This window comes from Chiloscyllium punctatum, chromosome 49, assembly GCF_047496795.1.
Source record: "Chiloscyllium punctatum isolate Juve2018m chromosome 49, sChiPun1.3, whole genome shotgun sequence".
In the NCBI taxonomy this organism is placed as follows: Eukaryota; Metazoa; Chordata; class Chondrichthyes; order Orectolobiformes; family Hemiscylliidae; genus Chiloscyllium; species Chiloscyllium punctatum.
In genome coordinates, this window is record NC_092787.1 from 22,350,898 (window position 1) to 22,368,425 (window position 17,528).

Sequence of the window (17,528 nt, forward strand, 5' to 3'; positions counted from 1 at the left end):
TACTTACGTTAACATGATCCAGACTAATAACTTCTACCTCTAATCTCAACATTCATCATGGGCCTCTCCTGATGCAAAGTAATCATTCAGAATCTCACCCATTCTCTCAGGTTCAACACACAGCCTTCCTTCCTTATTCTTTAGTGGACCAATCCTTTCTCTAGTTACCTGCTTGCTTCTTATATAAAAATAAAAGGCTTTGGGATTCTCCTTAATTCTGTTCACTAAAGGATACTAAGAGCAGCACTGAGTATACGATGCATGAACCTGAAGCTACAACACATCGTGTCACATCAGTCATGAATGGTGAACAACTAAACACATCAATGTGGGATACAGCTCCACAAATATACCCATTCCCATTGATGGGGGAGTATAGCATATCACTGCAAAATATAAGACTGAAGTTTTTTTTAATCTTCAGGCAGAAGCGTGGAATGGGTGATCCTTCTTAGCCTCCTTTGGAGATCCCCAGCTTCAAGGATGCCAGTCCACAACAAAGTTAGTTCAATGCACACAATATCAAGGAAAAGCTGAAGGTACTGGATCATGCAAAAGGCTATCGATTCTGACAACATCCCAGCAAGCATACTGAAGACTTGCGCTGCAGGGCTCACTATACCCCAAGATAAGCTGTTCCAGTCCAGATACATCTACCCAGCAATGTGGAAATTTGCCTAGGAATGTCCTGCACACAAAAAGTAGGAGAAATCTAACCTGGTCAACTACTGTCCCATCCATCAACTCTTCATCATCAATTAAGTGATGAAGGGGTCATCATGCAAGAGTTGCTTAGCAATGACCAGAACACTGCTACTCATTAGGGTTCTGTCAGGACCACTCAACACCTGACTTCATTTGTCTTGCTTGAAATATGGACAAGAGAGTTGAATTCTAGAGGTGAGTGGTTTCTCTTCGCATAAAAGCCACAGATCTCAGAGTGTAACATCAAGGAGCCTATCAAAACTGGAGTTAATGGGAATCAGAAAGAAGATTTCACTGATTGGAGTCATACCTAGCACAAAGAAAGATCACTGTAGTTGCATCAGAAACAGTCCATGATCTGAACAATATCCAAGCTTGGGCTGACATTGGGCAAATAACAGTCATGCCACATAAATGCCAGGCTATGACCATTACCAACAAAAGACAATCTAACCACCACCCCTTGACATTCAATGGTGTAACCATCAATGAATACCTCATTATCAACATTCTGGGGATACTTTTGACCAGACACTCAACTGGGCTAGGAATACTGCAACAAGTAACTCACTTTCTGACTCCCCAAAGCCTGTCAGGATTGTGATGGAATACTCCCCACTTGCCTGGATGGGTGCAGCTACAACAACATTCAAGAAACTTCAGGAAAAAGCAGCTCATTTGAGTGACATTACATCCACAAGAATCCACTCCCTCACCATTAATGCTCAGTAGCAGCTGTAAATGATCTACAAGATGCACTGCAGAAATTCCCCAAAGATCCTCAGACAGCACCTTTCAAACACATGACCACTTCCACCTAGAAGAACAAAAGCAGCAGATACATGGGAACACCACCACCTTCAAGTTCCCCTCCAAGCCACTCACCAATCTGACTTGGAAACATAATCGCCGTTCCTTCAGTGTTGCTAAGCCAAAATCCGAGAATTCCCTCCCAAGTAGGACTGTGGGTCAACCCACAGCATGTGGACTGCAGTGGTTCAAGAAGACAGCTCACCACATCCTTCACAAGGGCACGTAGGTCAGGCAATTAATGTTGACCAGCCAGCAACACCCCCATCTCACAAATTTTTTTGAAGTTCTAAAAGGTCAGATAGCTTAGCTCCAAGACATCTCTGCAGGAGTTCATCAGTATAGTGTCCTAGCCCAAAATCTTCAACTACTTTCTTAAAAATCTTTTCTCCATCATAAAGATCAGAACTGGGAATGTTTGATTATTACACAACATTCAGCATTATGCAGCAAGACCTTGTCAAAATTCAGATTTGTGCTGACAGATGGCAAGTAACATTTGTATCACACAACGCAATGGCCATTTGCAACAAGAGATAACCTAGGACAATATGGCATTACCATTGCGGAGTTTGCCACTATCAATACCTTGAGGGTTACCACTGATTAGAAAGTGAAATGGACTAGCCATATATGCTGTGACTACAAGAGCAACTCAAAGGTTCAGGATCCTGTAACTCACTTCCTGTCTCACAAAAACCTGTCCACCATCTATAGGGCACAAGTCTAGAGCCTGACGAAAAACTCTTCACTCATCTGAATGACTGCAACTCAAACAACACAAGGTGGAAGTCAAGTTCTTTGGCATCATGAGAGGCAAAGTAACAAGGTCAGTGGACTAGCAATTCAGAATCACAAACTAATATTCTGGGGACATGGCTTTGAATTCCACAAAGACAGAAGAAGAATAATTCTAGATTCAATAAAAATGTCGATGATGGCCCCATAATAATTGCAGATTGGTGTTAAAAACCCATCTGGTTCACTCGTTTCCTTTAGGGAAGGAAATAGGTTGTCCTTACATACATGCTACCATAACAATGTAGTTGCCCTTTGCTCGATTAGAGATGTGCCTGGAGCATGCCCACATCCAATTTAAAGATACCCATATTCACTCCTCCACCACTAATACAAAGTAACAGCAATGTGTACCATCTACAAGATGCATTGCAGAGATTTATTAAAGATAAACCTTTCCACAGCATCTTCCAAACCCTCAACCACTACCATCTACAGAAACAAGGTCAACAGACACATGGGAACACACTACAATCTGCATATTCTGCTCCACACCACTCACTATTCTGACTTAAGAACATATCACTCTTCCTTCAATGTCAGTGGATCAAAATCCCGAAACTCTCTCCCTAACAGCTCTGAAGCTATACCTATACCACATGGACCATAGCAGTTCAAGGTGGCAACTCACTACTACATGTTTCATTGCTCTTGAAAATAAGCAAAAATGCTGGCAATGCCCAAATGCCTTGAATGAATAATTTAAAACAATATGGAATTGATCAATTAACATTAAATTTAACACACAAATAAACAAAATTGTGTGATGGAATGCCATGTGATCTGGTACAGCACAAGAGATAAGGGATGATGGGATTAGGTCTACATGAACATTCCCTCAAGTGTATAAAGCTGTTTCAAAAAAAAACAGAATACTAAATTACACTGTGGACAATGAACAAGATAAAATTCTGTATTCCGTTAAAAGCAAAGTTTGAGGGGGCTCTTGTGGTACATTGCTGGTGTCCCTAACTCTGAACCAAGAGGCCTGGGTTCAAGTCACACCTAATGACATATTCTGAACAAGATGATTAGAAATTCTAAAACCAGAGTGCAGTGTATAGCTATCAACGTACAAGCAAAGAGGTGGAGCAGGACAGGTTTTGAACACTACTGTTGGAGTGGCAAAACACAAATCTGAAGGTAAACTTGAGAACTTGACCTGTTTGTACCAGAAGGAGCAAGGAGAATAATCTATCAAAAAGCTGTTTAAATGGATACAGGAATCAGACAAAAAGGCTAGAGAATTTACAATTAATGAGAATGAAGCATCACAAATCCCTTAAAAATAAGGCACTGAGATCACATATAGTAACCCTTCTAAAGAAAAGTATGTAGCTGGAGAACCCATCACCAGAAATGGTGATTGGATCAAGTATTGTGCTCACAGTTAAGAGGTTAATTCAGTGATTGAAAGAAAGGTATTAAAACTGTTTTGGGCATGGAATGAGCTTAAGATCAACAACATTGTTTGTGCAGTGAACTAACAACAAAAACAAATTGTGACTTCTATGGCAGCTTAGAGATTTTTAAACTAACATTTCTATGAACTCTCATCACTCAGTGCAAAAGATCACAGACAATCCTCAATTACATCTTCTCTCTAGCCTTAAAGGAACCATTCACCGTGAATCCAACATCACTCCACATAGACATCTGTAACAAAACTGAATGCACGGAAGAACCTATGTGCACCCTGGTTCCTGCTTCAACTTAGTAGGAGGATATCATATCCAATTTATGATTATTTCATCTACATTCTTTGACAACTAAATATTTTTTTAATTACTTGGAATTTTAGTAATGGACACTGTTACCAATACAGGAAAACATTGCCAAGCAAATTCATAGTATTTTCTATTTTGTGAAAGTAAATAAATAGGACAATCATTTGGAACTCTACATAACGTGACATTAAAATTGGAGAGAAAGTAGGCTGCAATGAAGAAACCAAGAATTTACAATAGAATACAAATAAATTTAGTAAATGGGCCAAATTTTGGCAGATGGTGTTTAATGTTGACAAATCTGAGGTCATCAATTTTGGTCAGAACATAGAACATAGAAAAATACAGCGCAGTACAGGCCCTTTGGCCCTCGATGTAACATCTGTCCTATATCTACCACCCCTTAATTTAAAGCTATGCTCCCTCGTAATAGCTGACTCCATACATGGAAAAAGGTTCTCATGGTCAACTCTATCTAAACCCCTAACCTCCTTTACACCTCTATCAAAGGCAACTTATTATCTAAATGGAAAGAAAGTTCACAGTGCTTTGCTGCAGCATGATCTGGATATTCTTGTACATGAACCACAGAAAACTAATATTCAGGTATAGCAGATAATTAGAATGGCAAATGGAATCTTGGCATTTATTATTAAAGGAATAGAGAATAAAATAAGGAAGTGCTGCAGCAACTGTAAAGGTATTAGTGAGACCACACTGAGTATTGCGTACAGTTTTGGTTCCCCTACTTGAAAAGGTATTTAGTTGCATTGCAGGCAGTTCATAGGTATTTTGCTCTATTGACTCCAAACATAAAGGGGTTCATTTTATGAAGACAGATTGAAGTTTAGCGAAATAAGAGATCTAATTGGAGGTAGATAATATATTAGATGGATTAACAAAGTAGACACAGAACAGATTGTTCCCCTCGTGGAGCAATCTAGAAGAGCACATCATTACTTTAGGATAAGGGGTAGCAGATTTAAAACAGACATGAGGAGGAATGGTTTCTCTTTAAGAGTCACGATTTAGTGGATATCACTATTCCAGAGCTCTGTGGATGCCGGTACAGAGTAATGTTAAGCAGGAGACACAAATTTTTAATTAGTAATAGGTTGAGGTGTTAAAGAGAGCAGGCAGGAAAGTGGAATTGAAGCGGAGAGGAGTTCAGCCATGATTGCAGTGAATGGCAGAGTAGGCTTGAGGGACTGAATTTTCTACTCCTGTGCCCAGTTCTTAAGTTCTTATATATAATATCACAATGAATGTTATAGGTGTGGTACAAAGTACATCAGTAAACCTCAGAAGTAATGATATCAACAAAATCATAGAGATGATGGGACTGAACAATGCAAATTTGTTAAAACAGTCAGAAAATAAGAGTTGTGGGTGCAGCTCAAAATCTGCAAGGGGTGTGCAGTATTTCTTTGCTTGTTAATTGGGTGACACAACTAACATGATTTAACCACACAGGTCTTAAAGGCTGTAATTTACAGTATAAATATGATAATTAGGTGTTTCTAAAGTTCAATACTAATCTTGCAGTCAAATGATTATACCCCAAAAATGAACAACTATACTCACTCACCTGGATTACGTAAAAGTGTCAAAGTTCACATTCAATGGGCATTTGCTATTCCAGAATTACAATGCTGTCAAACTTTGACTTAGCATTTCACTCTCCATTTTATTACTTAACCTATTCAAATACCAGACTGAAAATGTAAAAATTGAAAACTGCCAAGTCTATTTTCTTTCCAGGTGGCATGCACTATTTTTGCTACTTCATTATTTCCAGAGAAATACGCTACAAAAGATAGTAAATGTTTGCTAACATCACACTCATAACCTTTACATCCAAACAAATTTTAAGGCACCTAAAACTCTCCTTTTACCAATATAGATAATGAACAGTAACTGAGTTAACAAGTCTAAACCTTGTTCTGCCAGACAGCCAAAACCTTTGTCATACTTGATCCACAGATGCAACAAACCTCCTGAAATACACATATATTGTACATGTAAATACATAGAAATAAGTGGGTAAATGTATTTCAATAGAACTTAAATAATATTACACACTTGGGTAGGAGTAATTGACATAACAAAAGTGTTCACTTCATGCACAAATTTCATGATTCAAGCAGCAAAACTTTCACAGATTTAAGCTAATCTTTCAATAACTCAAGCAAACCATGATTCAAAACAATGAGTGCAAATAATTTCAAGCTTCTGAAGCTTGCAGTAATCGAGAAAACAGCTGTCATCAGCAAAACACCCTCAAGACTCAACCAAACTGCTCAGAAAACCACAAAGATCCATTGTTTAGTATCTTGGGCATACCTTGACTGGGACTGTTTACTAACGGTCATCATGACTGATTTTAGCATTATAGTGTTAGTGGGATTGGGGAAAGGGGGAGAAAACAGTTTTTTCTTAACTTATCCTTCCTGATTTTAGATTTTAACAATGTCCCTCCATCCCAACCTCAAAAGGTTCAGAAATGAAAGCAAAATGTTGCAGATGCTGGGGATCTCAAATAAAAATAAAGTGTGAAGAAATTCAGGTCTGGTAACATCACAGTAAGAGATGTTTCGTGCCCAATGACTCTTCTTCAGGGTCTCCGTTCGCAAGAAATTTCATTGGACTCAAAAAAGTAACTTCTCTTCAGACTTGTTGAATTTCTCCAATATTTTCTGATTTAATCTCAAGAACGCTCCTCACCATCCTAATGTAACATTTTTCCCACTCCCACAATCATTTATCAGTCTATAGAGAATTGATGCTGTAACAAAATCAAATTTGTGCCATAAGCCAACTTCCAATGAAAAACAGGCTGCCACAATCAACTCATTTCAGTATGATACAACAGATATTGCTGACAAGCCACAAGATTCGGCCACTGTGACAATTTTAATCATGTATATTAACAAAGCAAGCATTTCCTGCCATTTGATGTGAAGCTTTACTGGCTTCATTTTCAAAACTTGGGCATTCTGACATGAATTTCAAAAAGAAAAACACAACTTGCAGATTTTTGTCTGGTTGTGCGTCACTTTGAATTCAGAGTGGTCTGTGAGAAAGTGGACTTGTACAAGGAAGCAGATCCAGACCACCCTACTCTCCATAGAGAACAAGATTACATTTGCTGTCCTCACTGCTAGCTGTACATTAAATTATCGACTCTTATGCGCTGGAAATCTATGCTACACACCCTTGTACCTCTCCAGCACATTGATTAAAAGACTCACTTTAAAACCACAATTTTGAACAAGCCTCTGAGACAATGTTGCTAAAATTCTTTTGATTTTGTTACAATATCCATGGCTCACAGGAACACTTCTCTGAAGCACCTTAGAGCATTTATTTGTCTTAAAAGGTGATTTTTAAAAATTCAATCAAGAGATGTTGGTGTTGGTATTGTTGCCCATCCCGGATTGCTCAGAGAGCAGTTCTGTGTCAACCATACTGCTGTGGATTTGGAATCACATGTACATCAGACTAGGTAAAGATGGCAGATTTTATTTTCTAAATGACAAGTGAACCAGGTGTGTTTTTACAACAAACAATTGTTACATGGTTGCAGTCAGACTACCTTTTCAATCCAGAGCTTTTAAAATTCAAATTTCACCATCTGCCATGGTGGGATTCAAAAACATGTCACGACAATATTAGGGGCTCTGAATTATAAATGTAGAAACATTACCATAACACGACCACCTTCCTCTAGAAATGTGAATATAAATTTTTGCAATTGTACAACTTTGAAATCGTAGTTATTGGGATGCAATTTTTACAATTAGAAATCTGTATAAATTAAATGTGACTGCTATATTAAGAATAGGTTCATCACATGGCCATGGAACACTTTAATGAGTTATAATTTTAGCAAAACTACCCGAGTGTACATTTGCAGAGTTAAAAATACAGAAGGAGATACTTGTGGACATACTCTCAATAATCTTACTCTACATGTGTAGGATGTACAAACAAATTTCATAAGTAGCCTACTACCAGCAGAAGCATTTGCAATCGATTTTATATTCAACAAGATCCAAGCAGACTGTTCTTGATATACAAATGTATCCAGTATTAATATAAAACATTTAATGTTACATTTACAGGGTGACCGCCGTATCCACGGAGTCTGTTTTCATGGTTTCAGTTACCCGCGGTTTACCACAGCCTGAAAATATTACATGGAACATTCCAAAACTAGGGACTGGGTGCTGCTGGGGAGGTAAATTTCCCATTGAAAATGAACTGGTGCACAACTATGTCTGGTTTCGGGCTTCCATGGTAGATCTAGGAACATATCCCCCATGGGTATGGGGGCAGGGAGGAAGAGAACTAGTGTACATTAGTAATGTCCAGTTACAAAGGTTTCCATTTGAGTCAGGTACTAGAGAATTACGATTGTCTTTATGCCATTTGACAATCAGTACAATGGAGGGCACTGCATTTAGTGTACTAAAATCAAAACAATCAACTGGAACGGGATCATTAAATTTTATTCCACTACCATCATTGTGCCTCTCTTAACTGTTTCAGCATGAAGTGCTTCAAACAAACTTAAACTCTTGCAGCTTTATTTACAAATTATTGTAGAGTCAAATAGCATGCGCAGGTTGAATTTCAGATCATAATATATGCAACTCCATTTTAGGAAAACAAACAAATAGAGTAAACAAAGAACTGAGGATGCTGAAGATGTGAAACAAAAACAGAAAGTGGAGGAACTCAGCAGGACAGCTAGCATATGTGAAGAGGAAGCAGAGTTAATATTTCGAAACCAGTGACTCTTCTTCAGAACATTAATAATTAGTCTCATTACATAGGGACTATTCCTAAATACAATAAATACAACCCCACTCCTAAATACAATAAAAATACTCCAGCAATTGACTATATCAAAATTAAATGCTTCAAACACTGTAGTAATAAGATAGAAGTAGTGTTTGGATCAGCTTAAGTTTATAAAGGTGGGGGGGGGGGGGGGGGGGGAAGAATAGTAGCATTTGGAAATTAAAGAACACAACTATAATGGTTCTAGCAGTAGAAAAGCAAAACATGGCAACATTATGGTAGGAGAAGAATATACCTTTGATGAAAAGGTCATTGGGACAGGATTATTCACAAGACACATACTAGTCAGCTGTTGATAAAAAGCATGAGGTTTTCAAGCAACTTACAAGACAATTTGAGACCCAGAATTTACACATAATAAAAAAAATCAAAAATTTGCTTCAAAACGTGAAGACAATTTCTAAGTTGGAAAATGGACCAATACTAAATCAGAAAACAGATTTTTAAAAGCTCATACCTATATTGACACTCGTTTGTAAAGAACATGTTAAATCCAAAAATTTCAAATGCAACTGGCGGCATTATTCAGAACATAAAATCAGAATCCCAGGATGAAATTTAATAACATTACTACAATTAACATCTCTACTCTGTTATATTATTGTTCATTGCACTCTTTCTCAGAGGCAGGGATTTTTACCCAGTGACCTACCCATTCCATATTCTTCAATCAACCTCTAATAAGCAACGAACAGACAATTTAGCAATTCTCAAATTGTGAAGTCTGGGGTCTTACTGCCCACGGCTGGCTGCTGCATTTCCAGTATTAAGTAGTAACATCACTTCAAACATACTTTTTTGGTGTAAAGAATTTTAGGGACATCCCAAAATTGTAAAGACTCTACATAAATGCAAACTCCCTCTTTCTGTTCTTTGAATTTCCTCTCATCTAGACAATTTGATACAGAAATCTTTACCTACTATTTTTCAAATATTATCATGAGACTTTTACTCTACCTGCAAATGAAGTTCAGTGTCTCATTTGAAAGGTAGATATTGCATGGTATGACATTGGAAAGTCAGTTTGGATTATCTACTCAAGTCTTTTGCATGGGACTTAAGAGCATCCTTCTGACTCAGAGGTGAAAGTGCTGAGCCACAACTAACACGGGACTGCTTGAGATTTTTTTAAGATGCCACAGCTACATGCAAACACAAATGCTTACATTAAGTTTTAAGTTGTTCACATCATTGGGAATTTTCACCACATCAATTATAAACAATGATCCTTCTATCACTGAAACTGATTGGTTTCTGAAACTGTATAAGTCGATGGTTTTTGTGAAACAGATATAATACATAGTAATTCCAGCTACAGTATTCCATCACACAAAACCACATTAACAATTATTAAATAATTTAAAATTTGCCTCATGGTCTATTACATTATTTCTAAGCCACTATTGAAGAACTTATTTTCATCATTGATCTCAAGGAGAATGGCTGTCAAAGTGCTATAATTGCCCTTAATAATCCTGACCTGGAAGGCAGTTAACAGTCTGTGACCTCACTGCTGGAAAGTCATGTGTACTGATACAGAATTTCTAAAATCAACATCCTCTGCAGTGGAAGGAAACAAGTGGACCACAAAATAGTAAATGTTGAAACAATAGTGCAAGGTAATGCTTTCAGCATGGTGCAGGAGAAACGTGGTCAAGTCACAAGCTTATTGCACTTTAACTTTGCCCAATAAGCTGGCAATTTCAGATAAATTGTCAGACAAAGCAACCAAGTAACAGCAAAATGCTTAGCCAAGCATGGAAAGAGGCAGGAGAGGGAAATAAGGCGGAAAGGGTTCCACTGGGGAAAAGGCCAACACTGCTTTACAAGCTCTCAAGCCTGCAGGATTAATGGATGTACAGTAGTTAATTACCATCCTCTCTGTAATGATGCATCTTACCCAAATTTCCATGTATTGTATGCTTTGCACAACTGGCTTGAAGAATTGGCATTTCTGGCAAAGATATAGAAATCTGAAACTTGTGCCAAATTTGTTTCATGAATCTTTCAAAGCTAATCAATAGCAACAATATTTTAAAAAATACTAAAACAATTATCCAAGCAAATAAAAATGTTGCAATAAGTTAACTTCTTCTGCAAGTCCAGTAAAATGCTAACATTGCCGTGATTCTGACATTTTGTTTGGGAATCAGGAAACAAAGAGTGGTCAATTTTTATTTGTTCTTGAAAGTGTGGGTGACACTAGCAAAAGCAGAAATTACTATCCATTCCTAATTACCCTGAAGATATCAATAATCACCATATGGGACTGAATTAACACACGAGTCAGACTAAAATGCCATATATATGGCCCTTTTCCTTCCATGAAGTTGGTTGTTAGATGACAATTGACAGTTTTGCAGTGTTTCTTTTCTGATGTCACCTACTGAATTTATTGAATTCTATTTCAAGTTCCACACTTTAACATGCTAAAGGTCAGCAGAAGATGAATAGGAGATAGCAAGTGTTATTCCTAGATTTTAAAAATGGGAGATAGAACAAGTCAAAAGAAACTATACATAAAGAAACATGACATTTACCGTAAAAAGGATAATGAAAATTCACCCAAGGATGTAATAGAAAAATACCTAGAAACCAAAAATAGAAAAATGTCTACTTAGCACAGATTCCAAAGCGAAACACAGCTAAACTTTATTTCTTTCTGAAAGTAACAGAAACAGTAGATAAGAGGAATACAATCCATGTAAAATATATGGGTTTCCTGATCTCCAGAATCAAGATTATAGAAAGGTACAAAGATGATACAAAAGAATATTATGACAACCAAGAAAGATTGAAACATCTGGGATTCTATTGTCTAGAAATGAATAAACCAAAGAATTACCTAAAACAGATTATTAAAAAATCACAGGGTTCACTAGGGTAGTTGTAGAAAACACAATTAAGGCTGTTAGGGCTCTCACAAGATAGCGACTAATAAATCTATTAAAGAATTCAAGAAAACTTATTTACTCAGGAGAAAGTAGTTGCTATTAAAAGGAATACTCAAGTAAAACTAAAACCCTCTTCCACTAGCTCCAAAAGCACCCACTCACTCTTTGGCAGATTGAGCGAGAGAGAATGTCAAGACCAGGATCTCAAATTAGAGACTAAGGTCAGGTTTTACTCAGCCAGAAAGGATTCACTCAATTTTGTACAATTCAGAGTGCTACATCTCACTGGCATAGCATGCTGAAAATCATGACATGCTATTCCAGGAGTAATTTCAAATGTTCAGGTATTTAAAACAGGATGTAAAATTCCCCATTTTCCTTGTCTTGCAGAAAGCATACTACTTAACAAGAATTACTATTTATTACAAACAGATATCACTAGCTACAGATAAACAATTCTAGAACATAAACACAGAACTGTATAGGAACAGGCACTTTGACTCATGAATTATCAACATACAACAGCACTAGTTAATCCTTTAACCCCTCATGTGAAACTCCCCAACACTAGCATAAGAGGTACAGTTAGTAGGTTTGCAGATGACACCAAACTTGGAGGTGTAGTGGACAGCGAAGAGGGTTACCTCAGATTACAACAGGATCTTGACCAAATGGGCCAATGGGCTGAGAAGTGGCAGATGGAGTTTAATTCAGATAAATGCGAGGTGCTGCATTTTAGGAAAGCAAACCTTAGCAGGACTTATACACTTAATGGTAAGGTCTTAGGAAGTGTTGCTGAACAAAGAGATCTTTGAGTGCAGCTTCATAGCTCCTTGAAAGTGGAGTCGCAGGTAGATAGGATAGTGAAGAAGGCATTTGGTATGCTGTCCTTTATTGGTCAGAGTATTGAGTACAGGAGTTGGGAGGTCATGTTGCAGCTGTACAGGACATTGGTTAGGCCACTGATGGAATATTGTGTGCAACAGAAAGATGTTGCGAAACTTGAAAAGGTTCAGAAAATATTTACAAGGATGTTGCCAGGGTCGGAGGATTAGAGCTATAGGGAGAGGGTGAACAGGCTGGGGCTGTTTTCCCTGGAGCGTTGGAGACTGCAGGGTGACCTTATAGAGGTTTAGAAAATTATGCGGGGCATGGATAGGGTAAATAGGCAAAGTCTTTTCCCTGGGGTCGGGGAGTCCAGAACTAGAGGGCATAGGTTTAGGGCGAGAGGGGAAAGATATAAAAAGAGACCTACGGGGCAACCTTTTCACATATAGGGTGGTACGGGTATGGAATGAGCTGCCAGAGGAAGTGGTGGAGGCTGGTACAATTGCAACATTTAAAAGGTGGGTATATGAATAGGAAGGGTTTGGAGGGATATGGGCCGGATGCTGACAGGTGGGACTCGATTGGGTTGGGATATCTGGTCGGCATGGATGGGTTGGACAAAGGGCCTGTTTCCACGCTATACATCTCTATAACACACGTACGGATAAAACAAAATATGGGTGTCATAGGTGGCAGTCCAATGGCTCCTATTCACAAGGCTCTCTGAGATTATCCTTTTGCCTTGTCAGGACTTGCCACTCCTCAATCTTGCTTTGCCAGGTATTTTATTTCCTTGCAGGAAACACAGGGAAATGGTTCACACTTGTAACATCACTGTTAAGAGCCACAGCTCACAGCAACAGATGAGGGGAAATAAACTGGCTTACTTCAGGATTCCAGCATATTTTTACTGCAAAGAGAAGCACAGCTTCTTTCTTTTTTAAGAAGTCAGATTGCTTCTGCCCAAACATTTGCACCAACAAGCCACTTAGCTGGCTGAGAGTCAACAAAACAGTCTTTGTCACTGACAAGTGCTAACCATTGTCCAAACCAATCAGCCTCTTGTTACTGGCTAAATCTCCATTCATACTCCCCTTGGCTCCAGCTCCAAACAGCAGTTCAATAGTACTTATGATGACTGATATAACTTGACTTTAATAGATCAAAACATTGGAAAAGTACCACCAAGAGTATCTTCATCAGATCCTCCAAATTTGGTGGAAAGAAAACTGGCCCAATAGCAACGTCCTCATTCAAAACACCATGCTCACCATCAGGGTGCAAATCACGACTTGACACCAGACTCCTAAAGCAACTACTTTACTTGGAATTCAGTTGCAACAGAAGATTGCAAGGAAGACAGAGGAAACACCTTAGGAAGACTCAAAATATCCATGACTAAGTTTAACAACCCCATCAATTTGTGGGATTCCCTGGCCTCTGACCATTCAGATGGTGAAAGGCACATTCAGATAGGCACAGAACATTTCAAAAGACTTTGTCAAGAACATGTAGAGGCAATGTCAAAAATATTAAAGTAGTGCACAAATTTTCAAACACTTCACCTATTGAACCCTTCAAACAGCACCACTTAGAGGGAAGGCAAAGGCACAGTGGTAATGTTCTGAACTACTAGTTCAGTAACATCAGGCTAATATTCTGGAGTTATGGGGTGGACCTTCATCATTTTCCATGGTGGGATATTAAATCAATTTTTTAAAAGTTAGCCTAATGACAATCATGTAACCGGTGTCAATTATCATTAAAACCCATCTGGTTCACTTATGTCCTTTAGGAAGTTTAAAAGTAGATAAAAATCCCTGGGTCCAAATGAGTTGTATCCCAGGATGCTGTGGGAGGTGCAGGAAGAAATCATAAGGGCCCTGGCCCAATATTAAACTGCTCTCTGACTTCAGGGGAAATGCCAGGGCACAGGTACACAGCAAATAATGTCGCACATTTGGGAAAAGTGGTAAAGATAAATGAGAGAATTTTACACTTGTAAGTCTCGCATCAGTGATATGGAAACTACGGGAGAAAATTCTGAAGGGAGAACTAATCTCCATTTACAGAAGCAAGGTTTTGTCAGGGATAGCACAGCTTTGTCAGAGAGAGATCAAGTGTAGATGAGGAGAGTGCAGTTGGTTTAACTTATATGGATTTCAAAAAATCATTTGATAAGGTCCCATATGGAAAACTGATTTTAAAAAGCATATAGGATCCAAAACTGGTTTAATGGTAGGAGACTACAGGTGGTGATAGGTGTTTGTGTGACTGGAGGCAAAAGTGCAGTGGCACACCACAGGTATTGCTTGTGATATATGTATATACATAATGTAGATGAGAATGTGGGACGGATGATAAGTAAAATAACTGATCACAATATTTTGTTTAACAATATTACTATTAAGAACCTTAGAATGCTTAACTGTATCAAATGCAAGTTGAAGATGAATTATGCAATTTAATGGGAAGGATAAGCTGATATAGGATCAATATAAAGGCTAACAGCAACTGCTCAAAGAGCAAAAGCTTGTTTGATCTTGATCTTCAATTGGCTTGAGCAAGCATACACCGTTCAGTTGACCTGAATGTTTGTTGTAAATTCCTTGCAACTATCGTGGAATGTGAACTACGATCTCTATGTTTGTGAGATTGCACGATAACGACAAAGCTCCTTATACTGTATCAAGAAAATATTTCCCATCCTTCAGGCATTCTCATTTCCAAACTAGAGAACTTGTGATGGCTTCGTTTGGAATCTGGTTTTACTTATCAATGCTCTGTCTAAACAATAAACATGTGGACCGATATCTGACCAAATATCAACTCCAACCACGTCAATACAAAAAAAAGAGAAGCTATGCACTTAAGGAAGTCTGATTCCTGTAGACATGAATTATACAGAATTAAAATGTTCTAAACCAATAGGCTCCTTTTTAATCAAAAATCTAAACAGCTACCCCTATAGACCCTCCAGCCCTAGAAGTAATCTTTAAATTCAAGATTATTAAATAATGCTGAAACTGATCCATTCATACTTTTTGCTGCTTAGGAATATTCCCTTTATAGTCCTCCTTAACGGTTTGCATTAAAGAAAAGAAAAGCAGGTATCTTAGGACACGCCAGTTGAACATTGCAGCCCTTCAGTGCAAACGTAAGATACAGAAATCAAGGCGTGCTAACCCACGAAACCAGTTTATCCCTTTTTTTCCCCCGAAAACAAAATCTTTTGTCCGCGATGGAGCAGAGTGCTGCTGAGCGCGATTGATCTCCGAAGAGACTCGACGCGACGCGACGGACCTCTCTCTTTTAAATGCGGGTACACCGAAGGCGTCGACATTTAGAAAATTTCCATTTACCTATTCCGTACGCTTTGGAAAAGATCCACGCCAGATTGGCGGCTATCTTGGCCCTGGATGAATCGTAGAGCTCCAGAGGAACAATCTCAGCGCAGTCGGACTCAGACAGCTCCAGCATCTTTCTGCTGCTGCTGCCATCTCCAGATGCACCGCAGCCACTGAAATCCACATCCACCATCTCCAGCGTGTGCTTAATCGAGCCGAATTTTCCGCGAAAATAAATAAATAAATATCCACCGGTGATTTTTTTTTTCTTTCCCTCCGGCAAGAAGAGTGTTTTTATTTCTCTCCTCCCTCCCCCCCCCCCCCCCAGGTCAGTCGAGGCTGTCCACGAGCCGCATTAATCGAGCTCGGCGGCCGCCTCCCTCAGGCGCGGCCTACCTCCCGACGCCCCAGAAATGAATGGGACTTCACCTAACACAATGAAATGGCCGGCTTCGCTCGGGAAATCATCGAATCAGTCGGTCATTTCAAAGAAGCGGTTGTCATGATGGCTCAGCCCCGATGCTCTCTCGAAGCTGGCTGTAGGGGCGGCCTTTGGCGTGCTACCTGCTGCTGCTCCTCCTCCTCCTCCTCCTCGCAACCGGCCGCCCCCAACGTTCGCCTCTGGGCCGTTAGAAACGCCCCACCCCCCTCTACTCTGCGCACGCGTCAATCGTCAGTCTCAGTTCCACACCAATCCGCATGCGCGTCCCCGGCGTTGCTACCCGCGCTCGCGTCGGACGCCCGGTGGGTTTACTACGCATGCGCCGACGGTAGCCGTCTTCCCCCTGACTACGCATGTGTTGATCGGGCTATGAATGGATCGGCCGCCCCCCCCCCTTTCCACTGCGCGTGCGCATGATCAACCTTCTTTTGCTCCTGTCATGGACCAACGGTTATACTGACTGTTGTGGAGGGAAATTCAAATAGGGAAGATATAAACATAATATTTCTCTTTTTCTAAGGCTTTACTGATTTTATTTCGTATTTTTTAAAGTTTGTATCGATTATTAAGAGTGTACTTTTTCTCTGAGTGCAAATTCTGAAAGTTTAATTTGTTTACTCACTGCTCTGATGGGCTCAACTGTTGATACCAAGTTTTTTGTTTCTTCGTCATTGTAAATTGCTTGTGTTCTATAAGGACATGGATTTACTTTATCCAAAAGACCTTCGACAAGGTGCCATACAAGAGGGTGCTGCAAGATAAAGATGCTTGGCATTCGGGTTACCGTATTAGCTTGGATAGAGGATTGGTTGACTAACAGGAATCAAAGAGTGGGGATAAATGAGTGCTATTCTGGCTGGCAATCAGTGACTAATGGTGTGCCTCAGGGATTGGTGTTAGAACCACAATTATTTGCAATTTATATAGTTGGGGACCATGTGTAGGTTATCAAAGTTTGCAGATAGAGTCATACAGATGAACAGCATGGAAACAGACCCTTCGGTGCAACCCGTCCATGCCGACCAGATGTCTCAACCCAATCTAGCCCCACCTGCCAGCACTCAGCCCATATCCCTCCAAACCCTTCCTATTCATCTACCCATCCAAATGC

At 39.3% G+C, this 17,528-nt stretch overlaps 1 protein-coding gene across 4 annotated transcripts in view; it reads right to left on the reverse strand.

The window, feature by feature from the left end:
- Positions 1 to 16,582, reverse strand: part of camsap1b (calmodulin regulated spectrin-associated protein 1b) — a 111,246-nt gene extending 94,664 nt beyond the window's left edge. For 3 of the 4 annotated variants that reach the window (XM_072565820.1, XM_072565819.1, XM_072565818.1), the window contains exon 1: positions 15,991 to 16,581. In XM_072565820.1, coding sequence (XP_072421921.1) covers positions 15,991 to 16,168 — 178 coding nt within the window. In that variant the 5' untranslated portion in view covers positions 16,169 to 16,581. Of the gene's footprint in view, positions 1 to 15,990 lie in introns of all 4 variants that reach the window. The other variant, XM_072565817.1, reaches the window with a different exon arrangement.
- Between the last annotated feature and the right edge of the window lie 946 nt (positions 16,583 to 17,528).